Below are 24,126 nucleotides of genomic sequence, written 5' to 3' on the forward strand. Positions count from 1 at the left end.
GTATTCAATAAATTAACTTTAAAACTCTCCTAATATTAGCTTGTGTGTCATCACTAAAATAAAAAATGCATTTAGAGAGAGTTATATTAACTAAAATTTCCTGAATCAATCTTTCAGTTTTACAACATTCTCTAATAGTTTTGTGAAAGAACTCTGGCAATCAGGTTCTTGAGGGTTTTCATCTTTCAAAATCTTAAAATTCATTTGGCAGGGATATTTAGTAAACATTCTTAAACAGGTACTGGACAGAAGATGATCTTTTACTACCTATTAATCTTCTTTTTAATGCCTAAGGGCAGTCTTTGTTCTGTTGAGAAAAAGAAGACAAAAAATCTGGGGGATTAAATTACAAATCTAATGAAGTTTCTTGAGTGCCAGTTCTTGCTATTTGCTTCAAGATTAAAATGTTAACAGTTTTAGACCAACAGTATCAGAGCTGTGAAATCCTGAGCAATATGAGGGTTTGAAATAGTGTATAAAATTTTCTCATTTTGGTCTTTAATGTTGTTATTTTTGTTTGAACTGATTTGAGCATCTAAAAGTACACTCAAATATATGGATTTTGAATATATATTTAACTTGCCAATTCCCTTTTAAATTGCTATCATTAGGAGTTCCCTGGTGGCTTGGTGGGTTAAGGACCTGGTGTTGTCATTGCTGTGGCTGTGGTTATTCTTGTGGTATGGGTTTGATCCCTGGCCCAGGAACTTCACATGCACTGGGCACAGCAAAAAAAAAAAAAAAAAAAAAACACGCAAAAACTCTATCCTTAGATGCTATAAATCTTATTTATTAAATATCAATACAAAGTTCCATATAATTAATGTCTTAATAGCCTCAAAAAAACTAGATGCTTCCTCTGTAATAAACTTTCTTTTCTCTAGGCTATTTTACTTCCATGTCATAATACTTTTAAGAAGTTTCGAACTCAGAGCATGTTTTAAAAGTAACACTCTCTTTCAAAATAACTCTTTACATATTCTTCTCAGCTCAGGGTTCTAACCATCTCCAAATTTGGGGAGTCAGTAATACAGTTGTCAATATCTCCTATAAAGACCAGTTCCTGTTCTTTGTGTTCCGTACAATTTGTGTCTGTATCTCTCATGTCCCTTAACTCTGAGTTTTCTTTCTTCTGAGTACTCAGCACTCAACACAAGTGCCAAATAAAACAACATTCAAGCAACATCTTTAAAAATGAATGATCAAAAGAATTAATTTTTAAGAATTCCCTTATGGCAGTTCTTGAAAGGATCTGGTGTTGTCACTGCAGCAGCTTGGGTCACTGCTGTGGCACAGATCCGATCCCTGGCCAGAGAACTTCCGCATGCCTCAGGCACAGCCAGAAAAACAAAAGAGCTCCTTTTTAGTTACAAAAGTTGGTACTTATTAAAATATTTGTCCTGGAGTCCTGTTGTATCTCAGCAATAACAAACCCGACTAGAATCCATGAGGATGCAGGTTCAATCCCTGGCCTCGCTCAGTGGGTAAACGATCCAGCGTTGCTGTGAGCTGTGGTGTAGGACACAGACACGGCTTGGTTCCCACATTGCAGTGGCTGTGGCATAGCCTGGAACCTACAGCTCCAATTCGACCCCTAGCCTGGGAACTTCCATATGCAGCAGGTGCGGTCCTCAAAAAATTTTTTTTCAAAAGATATTACTCCATACAGTGTTGTGTGAAGCAAATAAAATATTACATGTAGTCATACTCTACGGTTTGTAAGGGGGAAAATGTACACCTAAAGCAGCAGTGATATTCGGTAATATGATTTTTGATTCTCTCTTTGGAAAAGATGCAAAATAGAAATTTTCCCCCCTGCAGACATGTTCTTACAACTCTGAGCTTTTGTGCTCATCAATTTATATAAATTTACCCTTTATTTTCTCTTAGATTTTCTTTGTTTGAATTTAAATTCAGATCTCTGGGGTCCGGGTTGGGGATTGAATTTTTTGTGATCCAAGAGGAACCTCTCCAATCTGGAAAATGCAGCACTCTCTCCCTGTGTAGTGACGTAAGAGAGGGGATTTTTCTCTGTGGAGTCTTCTCCAACCCAGAATCTCCCAATCATTGTATTGGCTCTGTAGTTGAGAAGGGGTAAAGGGCACAAAACGATTGAGTTTTAAATTAGAAGCTAAAATCTGAACTCAGAATAACAGGTACTGCATGGGAGTGTTTGCTGCCTGATACATCTGATTCATTTGCACTTAAAACAGTGAGTGGGGTTTGTTCTCAGTCTGAAAATTTTACTGGAGTAACTCAGTGGTTGAATTTCTCTGTTACATGGTAACCACAGAAAGTCAGGGTTTGATGTCTACTAATTCCTTGGAAGTGAATGTGATTTTTTTCCCAAAACAGTGTATACAAAGACATCCATTACAAATTCTTTATAATAATGATAACCTGTAAACAACTTGAATAACTCTCAAAAGAGGAACACTTAAGTAAGTGTAATCAATAATGGTTAATAACAGATAATATCAGAAAAAGAATGTGTGTGTATATGTATATGTATACATGAATGTAATGAATGTATATATAAATGTATGACTCATTTTGCTGTACAGCAGAAATTGACACATTGTAAATTAACTGTAATTTTTTTAAAAGAAAGTGAAAGTGATTTTTCCTTCGTCTGAGCCCCCTCCACAATCCAGAAAATTGCCTTCAAAGATTTGCATTATAAAGTTTCTCATCTGTTGGGATGCCCAGTTCACAACCCACATCTCCTGTTCTGCCTCCCCCGTTGGGAATGGAGCAGGGGAACAGGGATGCTTCTCAGCGCTCATGGTTTGATATGTGCAATTTATCACTTAAATGGGCACTGACCTGTAAGCTTCATTACAAACATTTGAGTGGTGGGAGGAAAAATGTTGAGAATAATAAGGCCAGCGGCCATGTACTCACTGTGCTATTTTGAGTCTTCACATTTTTGCTTATTTGTTTTATTTATTTTAGGAAAGACAGGCACCTATTAATCAGTTAAAGCTTCCTAGTTACCTCTCCTCTCCCAAACCTCTTACTAGCCCAGATTAAACCACCAGACTTAATTTGAGGTTATGTTTTTACTTACTTTTCTTTATAGTTTTATGTATGTATTCACAAACTATATAAAAATTCATATTGCTTGTTTATGAAATTTTACATAAATTATATCTTACTGTACGTGTATTTTTGCCACTTTATTTAATCCCAGAGTTTATGAGATTTGTCTAAAGTGGTACATGTAGTTCCCATTATTTATTTTAACTGTAGGGCAGAATTCTATTATTGCATTTTTCTACTACAGTTTAAACCTTGTCTTTTGAGGTTTATTTTTTATTTAGGTTATTTATGAGTTGTTTTTACTGTTTCAAAGAATGCTATAATGAATTTTTTGGAGTAGTCTCCTTGTGCATGAGTTTCCTCTATTCCTCTATAATACAAGTTAAATTTCTGTGCTATAATGACTATCTTGTTAAATAATGTAGCAAAGTGTGTGGTTTCTTCAACAATAGTTGATTTTCCCAAATTTCTGTCCAAAGTATCATACAATTTTTACATTCATCAGTAGTAAATTAATGTTCATGTTCCTTTATAACCTTGTTCCTCTTTCTCTACATTTTCTTTTTCAAATATAGTATGACATGATATCCCACTGTTTTCTTTGTTTGCCTTACTTTTCAATAATGTTAAATATGATAATATTTCATTAATCTTGTTAGTTCTTGGGTTTTTCTCATCTGTGACTTGCCTGTTCTTTTGCTTATCCTTTAATTGGATTGTTTGTGTATTTTAAATTGAATTTTAGAGAATCTTTATATATTCTGGATATAATCATTTGTCAAGTATGTAGGCTGTAAATACCTTACACCACTTCTCCCAGAATTTAGCTTTATTTAGCATCTTTTTTTTTTTTCAAAAGTTGAAATTTTAACATAGCTTATTTTGGTTCTATTAAGTTTTACAAATGTTCTGTATTGTTTAGGACATTCTCCTTCCCTGAAAATTTAAAATATTAGCCTATATTTTCTTCTAAAAATTGTAAAGTAGTACTCTTTATGTAATATCCTTATAGGTATAGAATTGTTTAATCTATCTGTGGTCAGAGTAGAACTTTTAGTATCTTTCCCCTATCAGTATGGATAATCACTTGCCTGTGCACTGTTCATTACTCCCACTGATCTACACTGCCCCATCTGTCATATATTGATTTTCTTTTTATACATGTGTGGATCTTTCATAAGATCTTTGTTGAATCTACTAGTCTGTTTATCTATCCCTACATAAATGACACATTGTTTTAATTATATCTTTATTTTTAAGTCCTGACATATGGTAGGTAATCTACTGGATTGCTGTTCTTCAAAAACTTGTTGGGACAATTCTTGACCTTTGATCTTGTATAGACATTCTAGAACCAACTTGTCAATTTTAAGGAAAATCTCTGTTAAAATTTCATCATGATTATATTGAAAGTATAGATTAACTTGGAAAAATATGTATATTTTTAAATTGAGTCTTATCTATTTGTTGTAGTGCTAGATCTTTGTTCTGCTTTAATCATTATATTCTGAATCAATATAAAAAGTAAGTTAGGACATTAAAAAAACTTACATAGCAATTATTAAACTTAACAAGTTTGTGTCATTTTATATCAACTTATCAAAATATTATAGCTACAGAAAAGAAAGAATAGAAAATAAACTACTCTTAAATAGTATGTAAATAAATGTAAATAAAGTAAAAGTTTGAGAAATACAATTGGCCAAATCTGATCCTTTATGTGCACATCATTGCTTCTAAGCTTACCACTGGATTTCTTGAACTTATTCCTCAACTTGTTATTTTTCCTCTGGTATTTTGTATCATAAGATTATAATTGTGAAATACATTATCTGCATGATGATTTTCAAATTTCAACAAACTTCCGGGAGTTTCTGTCATGGCTCAGTGGTTAACAAACCCACCTAGCATCCATGAGGATGCGGGTTGGATCCCTGGCCTTGCTCAGTGGGTTAAGGATCCAGCATTGCCACAAGCTGTGGTGTAGGTTGCAGACGCAGCTCGGATCCAGAGTTGTGGCTGTGGCATAGGCCCGCTGCTACAGTTCTGATTGGACCCCTAGCCTAGGAACCTCCATATGCCACAGGTGTGGCCCTAAAGACAATAATAACAATAATAATAAGTTTTTCCAAAGAGAACAGTGAGTCTGTAAGAACTAAACCCCTTTTAGCCATTGAACCCAAAACAATTATTTGTTTATATTGATGATAGGTTTTCCAACTGAAAATTAATTAAAGTATTTTGAAGATAACTTGTATCTTTATTATTGAAAATAAAATCAAATTTTTGGAGAATTTTGGGAAAGTCGTTTAGAACTAACGTGTATAGGGTTAATATCTGAATGTAGTTTTAAGAAACTTCTTCATGATCATTAGGACAGAGACTAGGAGAGCAAAAGCTGAAACCAGTGATATCCAATGTTTGCTTGTGGATTTAACCAGAGCTATACGGAAAATTAGCTTTTCCTAGGAAATGAGTTTCTCTTAGTTCATCCATAAGCTATTCTGTGGCATAAATTCTAATTCATGGGTATTTCCAAAATCTTAATTTCTAGTTTTTTCATTATAGGGGATATTAATCCTGCTAGCTAGCTCTTCCTAAAGATGAACTGACAGCATTTCTGGCAAGAAAATGCTGTTAGATTTATGATTGAGAACCAGTGATTGAAGTGGAGGTGAGGTTAGCTGTTTTTGGTGTGGTAGTTTTGATTTTAGAAGTTGGCCTCTGGATTCTCTGTTATGAGGAAGTCTGTGGTAGAAGAACTAATTCCAATAGCATTACTAGAGAACACGCTCCTGTGTTACTTAAAGGAGAATGTTCCTAGGCAAACAAGTCTCTATTTCTGCTTATGCTCTTTTGGCATATGTTACAGATGGCATGGCAGTCATCAAGGTTGGAGACCAAGAAACACACCACACAGATGAGTGAGCTTCCTTGTTCTTGTTCCAGGGAGATTACCAGGTACGGATTGGTCATTAGCATGAGATTTCCCAAAATTCCTACTGGAGAGTATATCAGGTACACATGGCACCCGGTCACATTTCCTGCTGATACAAAGATTTTCTTATAAATATTTAGGAACCTGTCTTCTGGGAAGAAAAAAATGTAAATTGTGTGTACCTGGATTGGTAGGTTGTAGTGTATTATTTTTAAGATGCAGTGATATTGTACACCTTGTCTGGACCTTAATGATTAGCTGTATTGCAAGGACAAAGAAAGCTATTTCTCTTTTTTATCAATTTATTTTAAAATTCATCAGAGGAGATGTTTGAGTCTTAATATTTCTGATGGGGCCATCAGAAAAACGAAATAATTGCCGTTTTACACTTTTTTTAGTATGTATAATACTCCATATCCTACTTTGATTGCCGTTATCAACAAGAGTGGTATACCTTGAAATATATATGTATGTTCGAATGATACTGCTTTATGGTAAACAATTGTTTCTGTTCGTGAATTTTTGGGTTTGTCTAATCATTATGTCATAATAGGCTACATTTTGTTTTTGTATGAACTTGGAGTGGTTGTTTTGGAAATAAAGAGGCTGAGCTTTCTTTAATAACTATACCAAATCTTCCAACAGCCAGTGCTTTAACACCTTTAATCTGTAAAGAATGTTTTTCAGAGTCAAATACATCAGGATTTAGACTGAGCTATGGTACTTACTGCCTGGATAAGTAGTTTAATTTTTAGTACCTTGGTATTCTCAGTTGGGAAATTGGAATGATAATAGTGGCTGCAAAATTGTTTATCAGATTTAGAAATATATCAGAAATATTTATTATAGTGTTCAGCATAGTGTATTGCACAGTGGTGAAAGTATGACACTTAATTTGGAGATCTTTCATGGTGAGAAAGTGTTAGCTATTTAAGCTTGAACTCCGTGGCCCCTCTATCTGTACATGTGTAGATAATTGACCACAGTCACATCTCAGCTCTGAACTGCAGGGATTTAGAATACTTCTAATGGAAAAAGCATAGACTTGAAGTCAGAAGCCATCTTCATGACTTTAGGCAAGTTGTTTATGTTCTCTGAGTCTCCTTTTATCGCATCTGCACAAGTTGAGATTTCAATTAAGAATTTGCAAGATCTATCTCATGGGGTTAACTGTGAGTATGAAATGAGCTGATGTATTTTTCATGCTTAGTCAGCTGTAAAGAACTAGACTAGCTATAGAAGCTATTTTGTTAAGGATAGACCAAATTATTTTCATAGATGACAGTTAATCCTACCAAGTTTAGGCTTCCTGTAAGGAAGTCTTAATCTGCTAGTTATTTGCTGTCATGGAATATCATTTTAGGTATCAGGCCTGAATAATTTTTTTAATTTAATGTCCAAAGTGATTAAGCCAAGCCTTATGTAATAAATCCCCTCCTAAGTTTAAAAACATAGTTTTGGCTAATATTTTTTAAAAACATTAAGACATCTTAGTTTTTCTTCTTTTCAGCAATATGTTAATCTCACCTGATTAAAGTCTATGGACATACATACAGTGAATATCTGTTTATGTAATTTTCATGGTCTGTTAGTCACTGAAAGCATATCTTGTTAATGGACAGAATTGTGGTGTAGGTGTTAGATGTTAGGTCTCTGGTTCCCAGTGTGTAGACAATTCTTTCTCATTAACTACTTTTGTGTGACTATTCACAAATCACAGAAACTCTCTGAGTCTTTAGCATTCAGTGTAAAGTCTCTTCCATAAGACCCTTCTATAAAGCATACTTATGAGATGCTTTTTCTGTGGAAGAGATGTGGGAGAGAGATTGAAGCCTGAAAAGAATCACATAGTCAAAGGTTTAAAAAGAGGAAGCAAGAGTTCCCATTGTGGCTCAGTGGGTTAAGAACCCAACTAGTATCCATGAGGATGTGGGTTCGATCTCTGACTTCGCTCAGTGAGTTAAAGAATCTGGCATTGCTGTGAGTTGCAGTGTAGGTCACAGACATGGCTCGGATCCCATGTCGCTGAAGCTGTGGCATAGGACTGCAGTTTCAGCTCCCATGCGACCCTAGCCTGGGAACTTCTACATGCCTCAGGTGCAGCCCTGAAAAAATAAAAAATAAAATAGAGGAAGCAAAATGTGTGCCAGAGGAGTTGGATATGTTACTTAAGATAGAATTGCAAGCAACAGAGTTAAGAATGTGAGAATAATTACATGGGACGAAATAAGGAATTTGAGCCGAATGGATAAATCATGACACCTGAGTCTCAGGACTCCTTCCTCACTTGTACATGCCCCTTACAAGGCTCCAGGAAGTTAGAAACATGTATGATGTTTGTGGCATTTGTCATCTTTTTAACATTTGTGATTTGTTGTGATTTCTTTTGCCCTTTTAACAAACGTTCACTTGTATTAATTTTGTATCCATAATTTTCTCTTTTTTTCATAAGATTGCAAAAGCATTAGGCCTTGCAATACTTGAATGCATCCCTGCATGAGATGTTGTTTCTTACTGGGGGAGAACACTGAGCTACTTTCTGCAGAATTGTGTGTAGTAGTATGGGTATGCAGTTGTAATACATAGACAACATTGATTGAGGTGATAAGAAGGGAGTTCAGAGAGAAGGTTGTGAAGGAGTAGAGCTGAGAATATTAGGAATATTGGAAATATTGAAGTATGCAAATAGATGAGAACACATTCAGTAACTGCAGGTATGTGCTAGAATAATGTGGAATGACATAATTCTGCACTGGTTTCAAGGTGCCTACAGCCTAAAAAAACAGTGGACAGAGGATATTCATTGCAGAAGAAAAGTATGACCAGGGTTTGAATGAAGAAAAATATAAAATAAATCTGAAGAACTAGGAGAAAGGTTTCTTTAAGGAAATAAAACCCATTTATTTATTTAACGACTTTTTTTTTGGCAATGTGTATGTTCTTCTAGTTTCAATAAGAGAAATAGAGAAGTGCAGAATACACTGGTTGATTCTGCATGCTTCTGTTAAAACCAGCACTAAGCAGGGCTTACGGACAGGCCTCCTTCTATCCCAAAGAATTCCAAGTAGCTTTCAGGTAATTTCTAAGAACAGATTGTAAGCTTCTGAGGGCAAAGAACTTTCCAGGAACTGAAATAGATCTTTTTAGGCTTTTATCTATTTCATTCATTAGTTTTTAAGTAGTTCATATTTTATTTATTTATAGCGATGAATTACTACTGTATTCCAGATATAGTGATGAGTGCTGAAGCAGAATATTCTGTGGGAATGCAGATTTTCACATCAGCCTTCAACAAATTCAGACCAAAGTTTTGTCATGTAGATATTCTAAGTTACACTGAGAGTGGTAGAAGAAAATAAAATTGCTTTTATTTTCTTTTATGCTGCTTTTCTTTTCCTTTGCTGTAGATCCCCATCTCTGTCAGATATTGTGCTTGAGTTTTCTGATTGCTAGCATGTATATGTGTGTGTGTGTGTGTGTTTGTAGTGTAGTGTAGTGTGTATATACATCAATATATTAATACATGCTCTATAGGGTAATCCCTCTTGGTCCTGCGGGATATAAATGAAAAAAAAAATGGACCATACATTTTAATAGGAAGTAATAAGCCTATTTATAAATATCACAAAATAAGTGGTAATAAGTGCTAAGGGGAAAAATGTAACAAGGAGGGTAGATATGCCATATAAAGGGGCGGGGTTGTAATTTTAGATGGGATAGTTAGGGAAGACCTCACCAGGAAGGCAAAAATTGAGTAAAGCCCCCAAGAAGAAGGAATGAGCCAGGAGTTATTGGTATTAGAGGAAGAAGAATGAAAAGGGGTAAGGCCAGAGCAAGACCCTGTCTGATGTGTGCTAGGAGACCAGCGTGTCTGGATCTGAGTGAGCGTGTAAGAGAGAGGAGAGCAGGACTTTCAGTCAGAGAAGTTATGGAGGCAACAGAGTAAAAAATTTAACAGAGGTAGAATCTTGTAGGTCACTTTACAGCATTCAGCTTCTGTTTAGGTGAGATGAGAGGTCACCAGAGCTGACACAAGCTGAATGATATTTAAATAAAATCATCATTCTGATGGCTCTAAGGGGAACAGTTTGAAGAAGTAAAAAGGTCAAAAGAAGGAGAGCAGTTAGGCAGCTCTAGAAATAATTCAGGCCTGAGATGTGGCTGCTCAGATCAAAGTGGGAATAGGGTATATGGAGATAAATGATGTTATATCATGTGTCTATAAATACTAATACAACGTGCATATTAAGTTTCAGCTCAATGAACATGGCCTCAATATGTTTATTCATTTGTTCCCATATGTAGTATTCAAATTTAGTAGAACAAAACAAAAGGCACCCCACCATTTTTTAAAAAAACTGAAATTCCCTTCATGATATAACAAACCTATTTTTTTCCAGCTGCACCTGCAGCACATGGAGGTTTCCAGCCTAGGGAGTCTTATGCCACAGCCACAGCAACACTGGATCTGAGCCACATCTATGACCTAAGCCATGGCTTGCAGCAATGCTGGATCCTTAACCCACTGAGGGAATTCAGGGGTTAAACCCACATCCTCACAGACACTACGTTGGGTTCTTAACACACTGAACTATAAATATCTTTTATACCTATCATTTGCAATTTGCATCTCACCAAGAGCTACCATTTTTACTTTTTATGATGAAAAATCACTCTGTCATACCTCTTTATATAGAAAAATTATGTGTCTTGTTAGTATCATCTTAAGTATTTGGGAGGCACAAAAATGAATAAAATTTCAATATTTTATAGTGCTTAGACAGTTTGCATTATTGAATTGTGAAACAATGGATGTAAATATTACATTGATGTGAATAACTGACTCTCAGCAGTCCCATTTTTTCCTCATGATAGTATTTTCTAAAAATCATGTTAAGTGTAAAAATGCACAATTGCTTTTTGTTTTTTTGGTTTTTTTTGTTTTGTTTTGTTTTTTTCCTATTTTTTTTCCCCTCTGTACAGCATGGGGATCAAGTTATTCTTACATGTATACATTATTTTCCCCCACCCTTTGTTCTGTTGCAATATGAGTATCTAGACATAGTTTTCAATGCTACTCAGCAGAATCTCCTTGTAAATCTATTCCAAGTTGTATCTGATAACCGTAAGCTCCCGATCTCTCCCACTCCCTCCCTCTCCCGTCCGGCAGCCACAAGTCTATTCTCTAAGTCCATGATTTTCTTTTCTGAGGAGATGTTCATTTGTGCTGGATATTAGATTCCAGTTATAAGTGGTATCATATGGTATTTGTCTTTGTCTTTCTGGCTCATTTCACTCAGTATGAGAGTCTCTAGTTCCATCCATGTTGCTGCAAATGGCATTATGTCATTCTTTTTTGTGGCTGAGTAGTATTCCATTGTGTATATATACCACCTCTTCTGAATCCAATCATCTGTCGATGGACCTTTGGGTTGTTTCCATGTCCTGGCTATTGTGAATCGTGCTGCAGTGAACATGTGGGTGCATGTGTCTCTTTTAATTAGAGTTTTGTCTGGATATATGCCCAAGAGTGGGATTGCAGGGTCATATGGAAGTTCTATGTATAGATTTCTAAGGTCTCTCCAAACTGTTCTCCATAGTGGCTCTACCAGTTTTCATTCCCACCAACAGTGCAGGAGGGTTCCCTTTTCCCCACACCCCCTCCAGCACTTGTTATTTGCGGACTTATTAATGATGGCCATTCTGACTGGTGTGAGGTGGTATCATGGTTGTTTTGATTTGCATTTCTCTTATAATCAGCGATGTTGAGCATTTTTTCATGTGTTTTCTGGCCATCTGTATATCTTCCTTGGAGAACAGCCTATTCAGGTCTTTTGCCTGTTTTTCCATTGATTGATTGGATTTTTTGCTGTTGAGTTGTATAAATTGCTTATATATTCTAGAGATTAAGCCCTTGTCTGTTGTCCGTTGCATCATTTGAAACTATTTTCTCCCATTCTGTAAGTTGTCTTTTTGATCAGTTGCTTTTTGAATTCCTATCTTCTTAATCTCCTGGTTTCCAGTTCTCTGCCTTCATTCATTCATTCAACAAACATATGTACTATGGATATAGAAATTCACAGGACTGCCAGCCATAGAGACAGTTACACCTGTGAATAATTTAAAATATAATGTGTTGGAGTTCCATTGTGGCTCAGTGGAAATGAACCCAACTAGTATCCATGAGGATGAGGGTTTGATCCCTGGCCTTGCTCAGTGGGTTAAGGAACCACCATTGCCGTGAGCTATGGTGTATGTTGCAGACACGCCTTGGATCTGGTGTTGCTGTGGCTGTGGCGTAGGCTGGCAGCTGCAGCTACGATTTGACCCATGGCCTGGGAACCTCCATGGGCTGCATCTGCGGCCCTAAAAAAAGAAAATAAATAAATAAATAATTAAAATACAGCGTGGTGAGTGTAACAATAGAAGTATGTACAAGAGAAGATGGGAAAGAGTTGATATTAACCTTCAACCTGCAGAATAATATTAAAATGACCGATTATAGTAAACCTTCCCTCTCATTATATATTATCTAATGAATTAATCTTGAATTCACCATGACCTACCGGGCCTTTTATAACTTAATGCCATCCTGTTCAAACTCATCTTCACCTAGCCCCACTCCCATTGCATAGCTAAAGATTGGAGTCACAGTCTGATTTACCTTCTGTGAGCATCTGTCCATGATATGCCTACTTTTTTGTAGGAGAAATCATGGCAGAAGTTGTAACTGATGGATGGCTGTGACCCAGAATCTAGTCCTCCCTTTGGCACACACTCACTAAATATTTGTGGACTTGATGTGGTTGGTTTTATCATAATTAGGTGAATTTTTTATATTGATTATACAGATCTATCTCAGATGTTAGCTACAAAAATAGACAGAATTTTATAATTCTATATTGTTTGTGTTTTAGAGATGAAACTTAGAATACCAATATTCTTAAACTTAGATGAGGAATCTGGAGACCTGGCTTTTTGAACAGCCACTGAGAATGATTTCTAAAACTTAGATTTCAGATCCATAAAAATAGTAGTAGTTACATTTACCCTACCTGTTTTACTGAATTATTGTAAAGATAAAATGAAAAAGTGGTGAAAATAACTTTGTAAAAAAAAAAAGTGTCCATATTGGTGCCAGTAATACAAGTGAAATAGGTCTAATTTTATTCCCTTTTACCTAAAAGACTTGAAATATTCAGATTATATACATATGAAAGTTTTTCATAATTCATGTAGAATAAATGGTCATAAATTTTGTGGTTGCAATTGTGTTTAATTTTGAATTGGGGGAAATTTTATTTGTGAATTTTAGAGAACTGGAGAAAAAAATAGTTGAGTTTTATTCTCTATCACACAGCAGATATTGCTGTTAAACTATTGTCTTCTTAGACAATTCCAGTTAATTAATGGAAAAAATTATTACAGTATGTTATATACACTTTATAACAGAGAAATTACATTGTTTACTAAAAGCGATTGAAAACTTTTTGAATAGAATTCCACCATCAAATGACATTTGTTATGTACTGAACATCTATCAAGCCAAAATATATTATTTAGTAATTCTTCTTTGTGATTAAATAAAAGAATATTGGCACTTCTTGTGAAATAACCTAACACATAAACCATTTTTTTTTTAGGATTCACTCAGGGTGATTAAGTGGCTATTGATATTTTATTGTTTGAAATGGCTTCTCTTTTATTGATATCCTTTGCTTCTTCAAATAATGGAAGATGTAGGTATTAAAAGTTTACTCATTTAGATTTCATTATATAATCATTTCATTCATTATCATATAGATTTCATTCGTAATAATTATATAGTGTCTTTGGCTCAAGATAAACAAAATATAAAAATATTTTTATCACAGAAATTGACCATGTTATAATATTTCTAATGATGAGAACTTATGTTATGGTGTGAGATGCCATCTCAGTGTGCTTTTTATTTGTGTCACCCCGATGATTAGTGACATTGAGCAAGGAATGCTTCCTACATTATTTTCCCTTCCAGCAGTGCTCAGCAAAATTTCCCATCAGTGGGCCTATAGAAGTGTGATACTGGTTTCTTTTCTGGGAGTGGAGTGGAGAAAAGAGATGAGAAAATCAGCTTTTTTTCATTCCTAATGGTCATTGTTTACTCCCATAAAATTATATATCCCACAACTTTCTCTTTGTTCAGTAAGATCTTTGATTTTTACAGGCTCAAATCCTCAAGTAATATTGTCCTATAGATAATACAGTTTCTAAATTATCTTTATTGTAATAATTAAAGTGCCGTTAATATATGTGTTCTTTGTGCTGGGTTTTATGTGTTTAAATATTGTTTATATTCAGATGGGCTACAATGTAGGTTTAGTTGGCATAAGTTGAATGAGTTATCCTATTTACTGATGCTAACATTGGCCTGAGAGACATTTAAATGGAGTTTGTATTTCTGAATTACCATTAACTAACTGCGTGATGTTCAGAGCCAAGCCACCTCATGTTTCTCTTCTCTAATATCTTTCACAAAGAATCACAACTAGCATATCTACAAAGACCCTGCCTCTTCCAAAATGAGTCTCTGAAATAGTTATGATATGCTTTTTATAAGACATTTCATTCATGTAATATTCCTTCAATGACTTTTTTATTATTGACTATTAATGCTTCAAAATATGTGATAATCTCTTTTCTTTACAAATTTTTTTTTACGAATGGAGCTAAATCTTCTTTACACCTGTATATGTAGAAGTCCTTAATTCTAAATACTTTCAGTATATTCAGACCTAGAAAAAAAAAAGTGTGGGTAAGCTTAGACAGTTCAACAGAAGTCTTTGATATTTCCTAAGATTTTAGATTCAAAATGTTGTGATAATTTTATAATATGTAAATTAATTTCATGTGAGAATTTATAGTTGCCAGCCATACTTTGCTGATTTTTAAAATGTTTCAGGTGCATAATATGATAGTTCAGCATCTTTGTACACTGCAGTGTGATCACTGCCACAAGTCTAGTTACTGTCCATCACCACACGGTTGACTCCCTCCACCCTTTTCACCCACCTGCCACCCAACCCCCTTCCTTTGTGATAACCACTAATCTGTGTTCAGTATCTATGAGTGTGTTTTGTTTCTTCTGTGGTTTTATTTTGCTTGTTCTTTTTTTTACTTGCACATATGAGTGAAACCATATAGTAATTATCATTCTCTTTCTGTTTCCCTTAGCATCATACCCTCAGTGTCCATTCATATTGTTGCAAATGGCGGGTCTTCAATGGCTTAACACTCTTCTATTGTAGATATAGATATATACACACTGCACCTTCTTTATCTCTTCATTCATTGATGGAAACAGGATGTTTCCATATCTTGGCTCTCATAAATAATGCTGCAGTGAACATAGGGGTACATATATCTTTTTGAATTAATATTTTTAAATACCTGGAAGTGGAATTGCTAGATCATACAGTACCTCTGTGCTTAATTTTTTGAGGAATCCCCATGCTGTTTTCCATAGTGGATGCACCAGTTTACTATTCTTTGCTGATTTAAATTGCTTGTTCTTTATAAAAGTGTAAGTGACAGAAGCAGCATGGAAAGTGAACTGCTCAAGATCACAACCCAAATTAGTGATGATTTCAAATATAGAATTTAATTTCTCTAACTTTGAGCTATTTAAAAGTATATCCAAGCCATATAACATTTCTCTACGGAACTGTTGTCTATAGTCCTGCCCAAGGATGGAAATAGAGCATATTACCACAGCGTATAATTTGACATTTTTTCCATTTATCTTAGGTTTGTGTCTGCTCAGTACAAAACACAAGCCAAAAAGTAGAAGATTACCCCAAACCTCCTATATATGAATGTTTAATACTACTGAAATTTGAAAGAATATGCATCTATAAAATTTGCATTTACGATTCTATTGAATTCTTTTATCTTTTGAAGAGAGGAAGTGGTGACATATCACATACTTTTAAAATGTATATTTTAATGAAGTTTGGTGTTTTAGAGTGAAAGCAACTTTAAAGGTTTAAACGGTTTTAGCACTAGGTAATTTGTCTGCTGAGCAAATAAATTTAAGCCAAATTTAGATTCAAAGAGCAGATGAGGTATTCCAACTCCTGAGCTGTCCAATCTGGGAACAAATGGAGCAGTGCCTGGAGAGGATGCACTAGGTAGGGTAATGCCATGGGAGCCCTGGGAAGCCAAGCCCAGCCAGAAAGACCTGAACAACTGCTACTGAGAGCAGAGGAGGGAAATGTGAGGGAGGCAAAAGAGAAAAATCAGATGGCATGATTCCTGTGTTTGAAAGTTTTAGGACTTTATATACGGAAAGAAGATCTGTAGGAGAGGAAAATAATTTAAAATAATGTGGAAATTTCAAGATTCTAAAATACTTGTTAATTCCCTCATATCCTCCTATAGCTTAAAAATTTCATTTTCATAAATTGCAGATAAGCAGTTGTTTGGTTTTTCATTCTGTCACAGTCTGAGTATCCTCCATATCATAGAGTGGAAATAAACTAAAACAGTCGTCTTCAAGGAGATTCTCGCTTGACCAAGACACAGATGGTGAATTAACCAACTTGCTGGAAGTCACATCAGCCAGTAAACAACCAAACTAAATGTGAATACACTTTGATTATGAAGAAGAGGAAGTATCAACAGTCAAGTATCAGCAGTGCTTTGGTTCATAAAAGACATTTCTGTGGTACATATACTCTTTATTGAGAAATGGACAGATTTTAATTTTCTAATACTAAATATCTCTTTCCCTCTCCCTCTCTCTCTTTCCCCCACCCCAACCTTTCCATTTCTCATTCATGAAAGAACTATTAGAATTATTGGTTAAGAGTTCCCACTGTGCCTCAGTGGATTAAGAACCCAAATAGTGTATGTGAGGATGTGAGTTGGCTTGGATCTAGCATTGCTACAGCTGTGACATAGGCCTGAAGCTGCGGCTCCAATTAGACCCCTGGCCCAGGAACTTCCATTACTGCAAGTGCACCCCTAAAAATAAATAATAATAAAAAAATAATTATTGGGTAAAATCAGTAAACTATATATATTTTATGATGGTCTTTTTTAGCAATTCAGATCCCATTTTCAGTAAAATAAAATTCAGACTATCCTCCTTCCAGTATATCTCTAGAGACAGTGTCCTCATTAATGGAAATTGTTCATATGTCCTTACTCGAGTTGTGAGGTCATTTTAAACTCTTAATTTATTCACATATATCAGGGAAGTTTAGGGTTCCCTACAGTTGTCTAAGGGGCTTATGGAGTGGGAACTGGAATTTGATAAGGGGGAAAGCAGGCAGATGAAGTCTGCCTCAGTGGAAGTAGCTCAATTTTTATAAAGTTTGTGTACTGAGGCTCTATTTTAAGTTTTGTTTGAGCTACAGATTACAAAACAAAAATAATAGCAGTAATAATGATGATAAAAATGGCAGTATTATTATGACATTCATTCTTCAACAAGATACTTTTCAACCTTACAATTTTATACTTGTAGATGAGTTTCCTTGAGAAAATTTTTATGGGTTTTGAACATCTTATCAAAATGGAGCTTTGACCTGTAAGTAAGCAGGTTACCATTCAAATACTGCATTTTTTGTTTTGTTTTGTTTTTAAAGTAACCTTTACCTTCCTCCATTCTTTCTTTCCTTTTTTTCCCTTTCTTCCACCCTTCTTTCTTTTCTTTCTTCCTTTTTTGTTAAAGGAAAAAATAGGCTAAAATTGCAAAATATTTTAAAATGCAGTTTTGAGAAATAAAATCCATCTATCTATGCATTTCATTTATATTAACACTATCTAACTGGAAAATGAATGAATAATTAGTATAACTGATATGGACAAATCTGGCACCTGTCTTGCAGGGTTTGTTCGCTTTTAGAAAGTCAGGGTAGATGACCAGGTCACCTGAGTTTTTCCTGCTGCTGCTAGTTAATGGAGGACTCTTGAGAACAGATGTCCAAATTTTGGAAGTTAAATGTATAGTCATAGTTAATAATATCAATGGAGGAAAGGTATAGGATAATAAATTACAAATAATTTATTATATACATATTTTTAATTGTTTGATTGTTTTTTTTGTTTGTTTTTTTGTTTTTTACTCCAGTTGTATCAGATTCTCATTTCATAGCACCCCAGCCCAGCCAGTTCATGTAAGGTCTCCATGAGTGCGTGTGTGTGTGTGTGTGTGTGTGTGTGTGTATGGTTTTTGCTCTATTTATTCATTCATTTATTAACACATTCATTTTCTTTTTTCTCATTTTCTCTTCCTATTCTATTCTTCCCTCCATGTGCAACCATTATGATTTATGTAATGTCTGTTGTTTATTTGTAAAAGATATAATATCAGTGTGAATATCATTTTAATGGACATAAATTTCATTGCGCAATAGCTCAGATCCTCTTTCTGCTTTATTTAACTTGGCAAATGATTTTAAGGTTGATCCACCCTTTGGCGTCAACACCTGATGTGGTCTCTCTCCTAAAACTCTGTTAAGTATTTCCATCATGAGTATTTAGTCTCTTCTCGCTGTCTGATTTTCCTGATGCTACTACCTCCCCACAAATAGAACTCAAGAAAATTTCTGGGTGACAGGGTGTACATGTGCTCAATTTTAGAACAATCTGCCACATTGCCCTCCAGAGTGGCTGCATTTATCTGCATTCCCATAAAATAACTACATGTTTATAAATTGTCAACAAGGAGTTGTTTTTCATCCTGACATAACAACCTCCTAGCAAGGATAATCTACTTGAAGTTAAGGTCCCCTAATGTCATATTCTGGTCAATACACTCTATTTTCTGGCTTTCAAACCTTTTTCAGTAGGGCAAGAGTTAAATATTCCATCATTATTGCTTTAATTTGCACTTCCTAATCTCTAATGAGTCTGGGCTTTTCTTTAAATACTTAAAACACTTTTGAATTTCCTTTTCTATTAATCATCTTTGTTTTACTAACTGCCAAGATATTTGTATTTTTCTAGTATAGATTTTTATTAATGTTTATAAGAGCATAAAATAGTAGACACAAAGTGGTGATCATCACAAAGGTAATGAATTGGGTAGTGGCTGCCATATAAATATTTGTGGAGTAAATAAATAAAAGTCATGAGCTTTTGTATGATATATGTTTGGATATACATATAATATTTTGATTGTTAATGCAATAATTTTAATCCAGAAGACATTTTTGAAATAATAGTACATATTAAATATAGACGAAGAAATAACTTACATGAAATTGTGTATTATAAAGATAAGAATAAATTTTGCCAGTTTGGGGAACATACAAAATTAAGCAATCCCAGAAGTTATAAAAACATCTATCTGAGAAGGTTTTATTTGTGACTGATTTTTTTTTTTTTTTTGTCTTTTTGTCTTTTCTGGGGCCACACCCATGGCACATGGAGTTTCCCAGGCTAGGGGTCTAATCAGAGCTGTAGTCGCCGACCTACACTAGAGCCAGAGCACCATGGGATCCAAGCTGTGACTAGGACCTACACCACAGCTCATGGCAATGCCTTAACCCACTGAGCAAGGCCAGGGATCTAACCCGAAACCTCATGGTTCCTAGTCAGATTCACTTCTGCTGTGCCACGATGGGAACTCTGGTGATTGATTTTTTTAATAAAAAAAATTACCCAATTATTGTCTTTTTTGGGTTTTGTTTCGTTTTGTTTGCTTTTTTAGGGCTGTACCCGCAGCATATGGAAGTTCCCAGGCTAGGGGTCAAATTGGAGCTATAGCTGCTGGCCTACGCTACAGCCACAGATATGCCAGATCCAAACCACATCTGTGACCTACACCACAGTTCACAGCAATGCTGGATCCTTAACCCACTGAGCGAGGCCAGGAATCGAACCAGCATCCTCATGGAGCCTAGTCAGGTTCCTTTCCGCTTCACCACAGTGGGAACTCCTTTTTTGGTTTTTAATAACCTATTAAGTGCAAGATTTTGAGCCATTAACTCTTATTATTACTGCTGCACATTCAAAAAGTTAAGATTATCTTAGTTTTTCTGTTAGAAGTTATTAAAATAGGCATTTTCTAGGGATACAGTTGAGGTATCATTTGTACAATCTCAAACTTGAACCATTGGTTAACATCTACATTGATAAAATTTAAATATAAAGAAAATATTTTTGCTCAGAATGTCAAACAATAGATAACACCGCTCATGTGTTCACTCTCTTCCAGGAATTATTTCTAAATAAAAAAAAATATATCAGAGTAAAAATTTCCTTAAGATTGAATATACTTATATTCATATCAACTAAATTGATAAAATACTGCTTTAGTGAACTCCTCCATAGTATGATCTAATGATATTTGCTTGCATTTCAAAATAGTTTATAGGATATTTATTTATTTAGATTTTAGGACCGCACCTGCAGAATATGGAAGTTCCCAGGCTAGGAGTCAAATCAGAGCTACAACTGCCGGCTTACACCACAGCCACAGCAATGCAGGATGTGTCTGTGACCCACGCCATAAGCACAGCAACACAGGATCCAAGCCGCATCTGTGACCTACACCACAGCTCATGGCAACGCCGGATCCTTAAACCACTGAGCAAAGCTAGGGATCAAACCCACATCCTCATGGATACTAGTTGGGTTCATTACCACTAAGCCACGATGGGAACTCCAGTTTATAGGATTTTGTAGTTAATGTTTTTTCAAAAATATCGTATTTGAAAAAAACCTACTTAATCACACTTAATTCTCACAACAACTAAAAGCATCTTATGAATTAATAAGGAGTGATTTATATATTCACTTGGTTACTTGAGTATGGTTCTTGTGGGACTTGTAGGAAGTTGGAGAGGCAGTGGAAGGGGGAGTTGTTATTAAATGATGATGTTCAAGTAGCCACATGCCCTATAGTATCTAATACTCACCATTGAAATAAATAAAAGGATAAAAGAGTTGGCAAAATCTTTCTAACTTCAGTACTGCACAGATGTTAGTGGGAAAATGAATAAGGGGGAAAGAAGTTCAGCTGGTGTATCTTGGAACACAGCAAATCACATAATTATGATCTCAGCTAAATATCTAGGTAAAACCCTAGTTATATTTTTTATCAGTTTTATTTTTGATTTTTAAAACTTTCTTTTTATGATTAGAAGCATTTTTCATCTCACTGGATAATTATATTTCAGAAATTTGCCTCTTTATTTTAAGATGATGAAAAATAAACAGGCAAATTGAACAGAAGCATGAGAATGGTGCAGATTTTTTTTTTTTCATCAAAAATTCTGCAGAAAAGTGACAATGCAATTTCTGGATTATAGCGCCATTAATTTGTTTCAATTCAAAATCATCTATTCATAAATGCGCTCCTTCCTGTGACAAAATAAATAAATAAACACGTGCTTTCCGTATGCTTTTCAGTGTGCTTTTCCTCCTTGAGTGCTAAATTTTTCTTTAGTGGCATTATCACTGTCTTTTATGTAATTTTCTCATTTTATGTGTACAACAGCCTGGGATTGTTGAAATAAACCTAAGGCCCATCTGAAGATAAAGTTTTCTTGGAGTAAGTTATAGAAAAGTCATTCTTGTTTGTGTTATTGTGGGTATCTTTATGGACTTATTTTGCCATTTCACAGTAGTAAAAGAATTTCCCTTACTTATTTGCAAGTGGTAATATGCTTTCTAATGTGTATCAAAATCACTAAAGCTTTTAAAGACTCAGTCATGCCGTATTTAGAATTTCCCATGAAAGCCAACAGTGGGCAGTAGGGAATTTCACATAGGCATCTGTGAAGCTCATTGAAAACCTAATTGTTCAACAAGTATTTCTTTTTATTTAAATTATAACTTAGTCATCACATTCAGATTTTTTTTTCCCCTCAGGTAAAGCTGGTAGATTCACAAATATCTGGGCATTATAACTTTGAGTGGTTTCATCCAATGTATATCTAGTTCACATAGCCACGTATTAAGACCATGGGATTTGTGCCAAATATGCACCTTAAATTATTTGACATCTCGTGTACAATGGACCAAAGAAACTAAATGTAAAATGCTGAAATACTAATTATGTTACTACTTTTTTTGAATGAAAATTATCTTTCTAGGAAGAGAGAAAACATAAAATGCCCTATTACCTGTCCAGCAACATAATTTATGGGACCCAGTGCAAAATGAACACAGAGGGCTCTTTGTTCAAAAGCATTAAGAATTTCAAGATGGCAGCAGCAAAGCATCAAACCAAACACGGGATTCTCCTGATCACAGAGCATACTACTGCCCAGGCCACACACATACCCATGACACTGCCCTCTATAGAACATTTCTGCTGCTTCTCCTCAGGAATATCATGAAGGCAGTGAAGAAAAAGACACACCATGGAAATTTATTTTTATCAGAACAGTTTTACCTAAGCACAGTTGAAACTCTAACAATTTCTTAAAAAGAGCTTTACAATAAAATCCTAATGACTATTTTCTACCACTTGTATTCCATAATAGAATGGAAGTTTACCCTCTTCTAGTTGCTTTTTGCCCATGGAATAATTATAATGGTGGTTGCAGTTATTTTTTTCCCCACACGATATTGGTTGAAGCAGTGTTTTCTTTATAGTAGTGTGAACACAATGCATGTGTTTGATAATATTTAATAGATTTTCCAAAACAGCATTTTGCATGTTGTATTAGATACATTTTATATGTTTCTGGTAAGTTTATGAAATCAAACTATGTATGCTTTGGGTATTAATGTTCCAGAGAACTTTGAACTGATGTTCTCTGAAATGGTGTGCTGAGTTGGCTTTTAAATGCAAAGCAGTGTCTTCTATGCCATATGAATCCAGATGAGCCATAACATGTTTTTTTAATTTCATACTTGAATTTGTCGTTTTAGGCATGCAAGTATTGGAATGGAATGGAATTCCTTTAACTTCTAAAACGTATGAAGAAGTCCAGAGTATCATTAGTCAGCAAAGTGGGGAAGCAGAAATATGTGTAAGACTGTGAGTTTTTCCCCATCTTTTTGTTTCCATTTTTTGGCTATTCATGGCTCTTTTAATTTAAAATTGTTAAGGTGGAACCTTTGCCAGTTAGCAAGATTTTCTGTAATTAGAAAATAAAGTGAATACAAGGTTTATAGATTTCTTGTGTTCAGAATCAATGTCTAAAGCATAGAAAGAATTCACCTACTTTTGTTTCTGATTATATCCCCTTTCATGCTTTTACTGAAATATGAACCATTTAAATGAAAACCTAAAGCCATTCAGATTTCATGGATGTGTAAAGTATTTCAGAATGAACTTACATTTAATCCATAAAGATTTCACCTTAAATAATCATTTTTATCAGCTGACTTTTAACAGCATTGCAAATATATATTTGGTTAGAGGGGTGAGCATGCTTTGAAATTGCTTTATATCATTAACCACTTCTCATTTACCTACTGAAAAAAAAAATATTCAGTGCAGTTGGGGGAAAGGGGCCTTTTGTCTCAGATTTCCTCAATTGCTTTCTTAATTTTTTTTTGTTTTAATTTTTAGGGACCTCAATATGCTATCAGATTCTGAAAATCCCCAGCACCTAGAACTTCATGAACCACCGAAAGCTGGTAGGTGAAAGCAGTCTGCTTCCAACTGTGGGGAGTGATGGAGAAGTAATTGTAGAGGCAGATGTTGCTATAGATGAAGATAAGGACATAAACATGGATATAGGCATAAGTCAATTTATGGAAATATATTTATGTCATCATAAAGAAAATCAAAAGCATTGTAGCTACATTTTTCGTATTCTAGGGAAACACATATTAACATGTTAGACCCATTAAAGAAGTTCATGTGAGATTCTTGCTAAGTTCACATTTTTAATTCTTTAAAAATAAATTCATTGTATGAAAGTAATCCATTGAGCCATTTATTTATGGTTCTATATCATTTTTAGGTAATGCTGCATTCATTTTAGCATAAATAGATTTTGGAACACTTACTCATAGATATATTACAGATTGCCATTTATAATAAAATTAACATATGATTCCATAAGTACATGATGAATTAGATTTAACTCTTTCTTAGATAGCAAATATTGCCTATAAATTTAGATCTCTTATAAGATTAAAAATATCACTATTCCTTTGTTCAACAAATATTTGTTGAGCATTTCCTATGCTAT

General features: G+C 34.7%; 1 protein-coding gene across 1 annotated transcript in view; it reads left to right on the forward strand.

Annotated features, from left to right (window-relative positions):
* The window catches only part of PCLO (piccolo presynaptic cytomatrix protein), a 398,579-nt gene that overhangs the window by 285,156 nt on the left and 89,297 nt on the right, over nt 1–24,126 (forward strand). The window contains 2 exon segments of the mRNA XM_021063484.1: nt 22,853–22,961; nt 23,499–23,566. Of these exon segments, the coding sequence (XP_020919143.1) occupies nt 22,853–22,961; nt 23,499–23,566 (177 nt within the window).

This window comes from Sus scrofa, chromosome 9 (genome assembly GCF_000003025.6).
Source record: "Sus scrofa isolate TJ Tabasco breed Duroc chromosome 9, Sscrofa11.1, whole genome shotgun sequence".
NCBI classification, from domain to species: Eukaryota; Metazoa; Chordata; class Mammalia; order Artiodactyla; family Suidae; genus Sus; species Sus scrofa.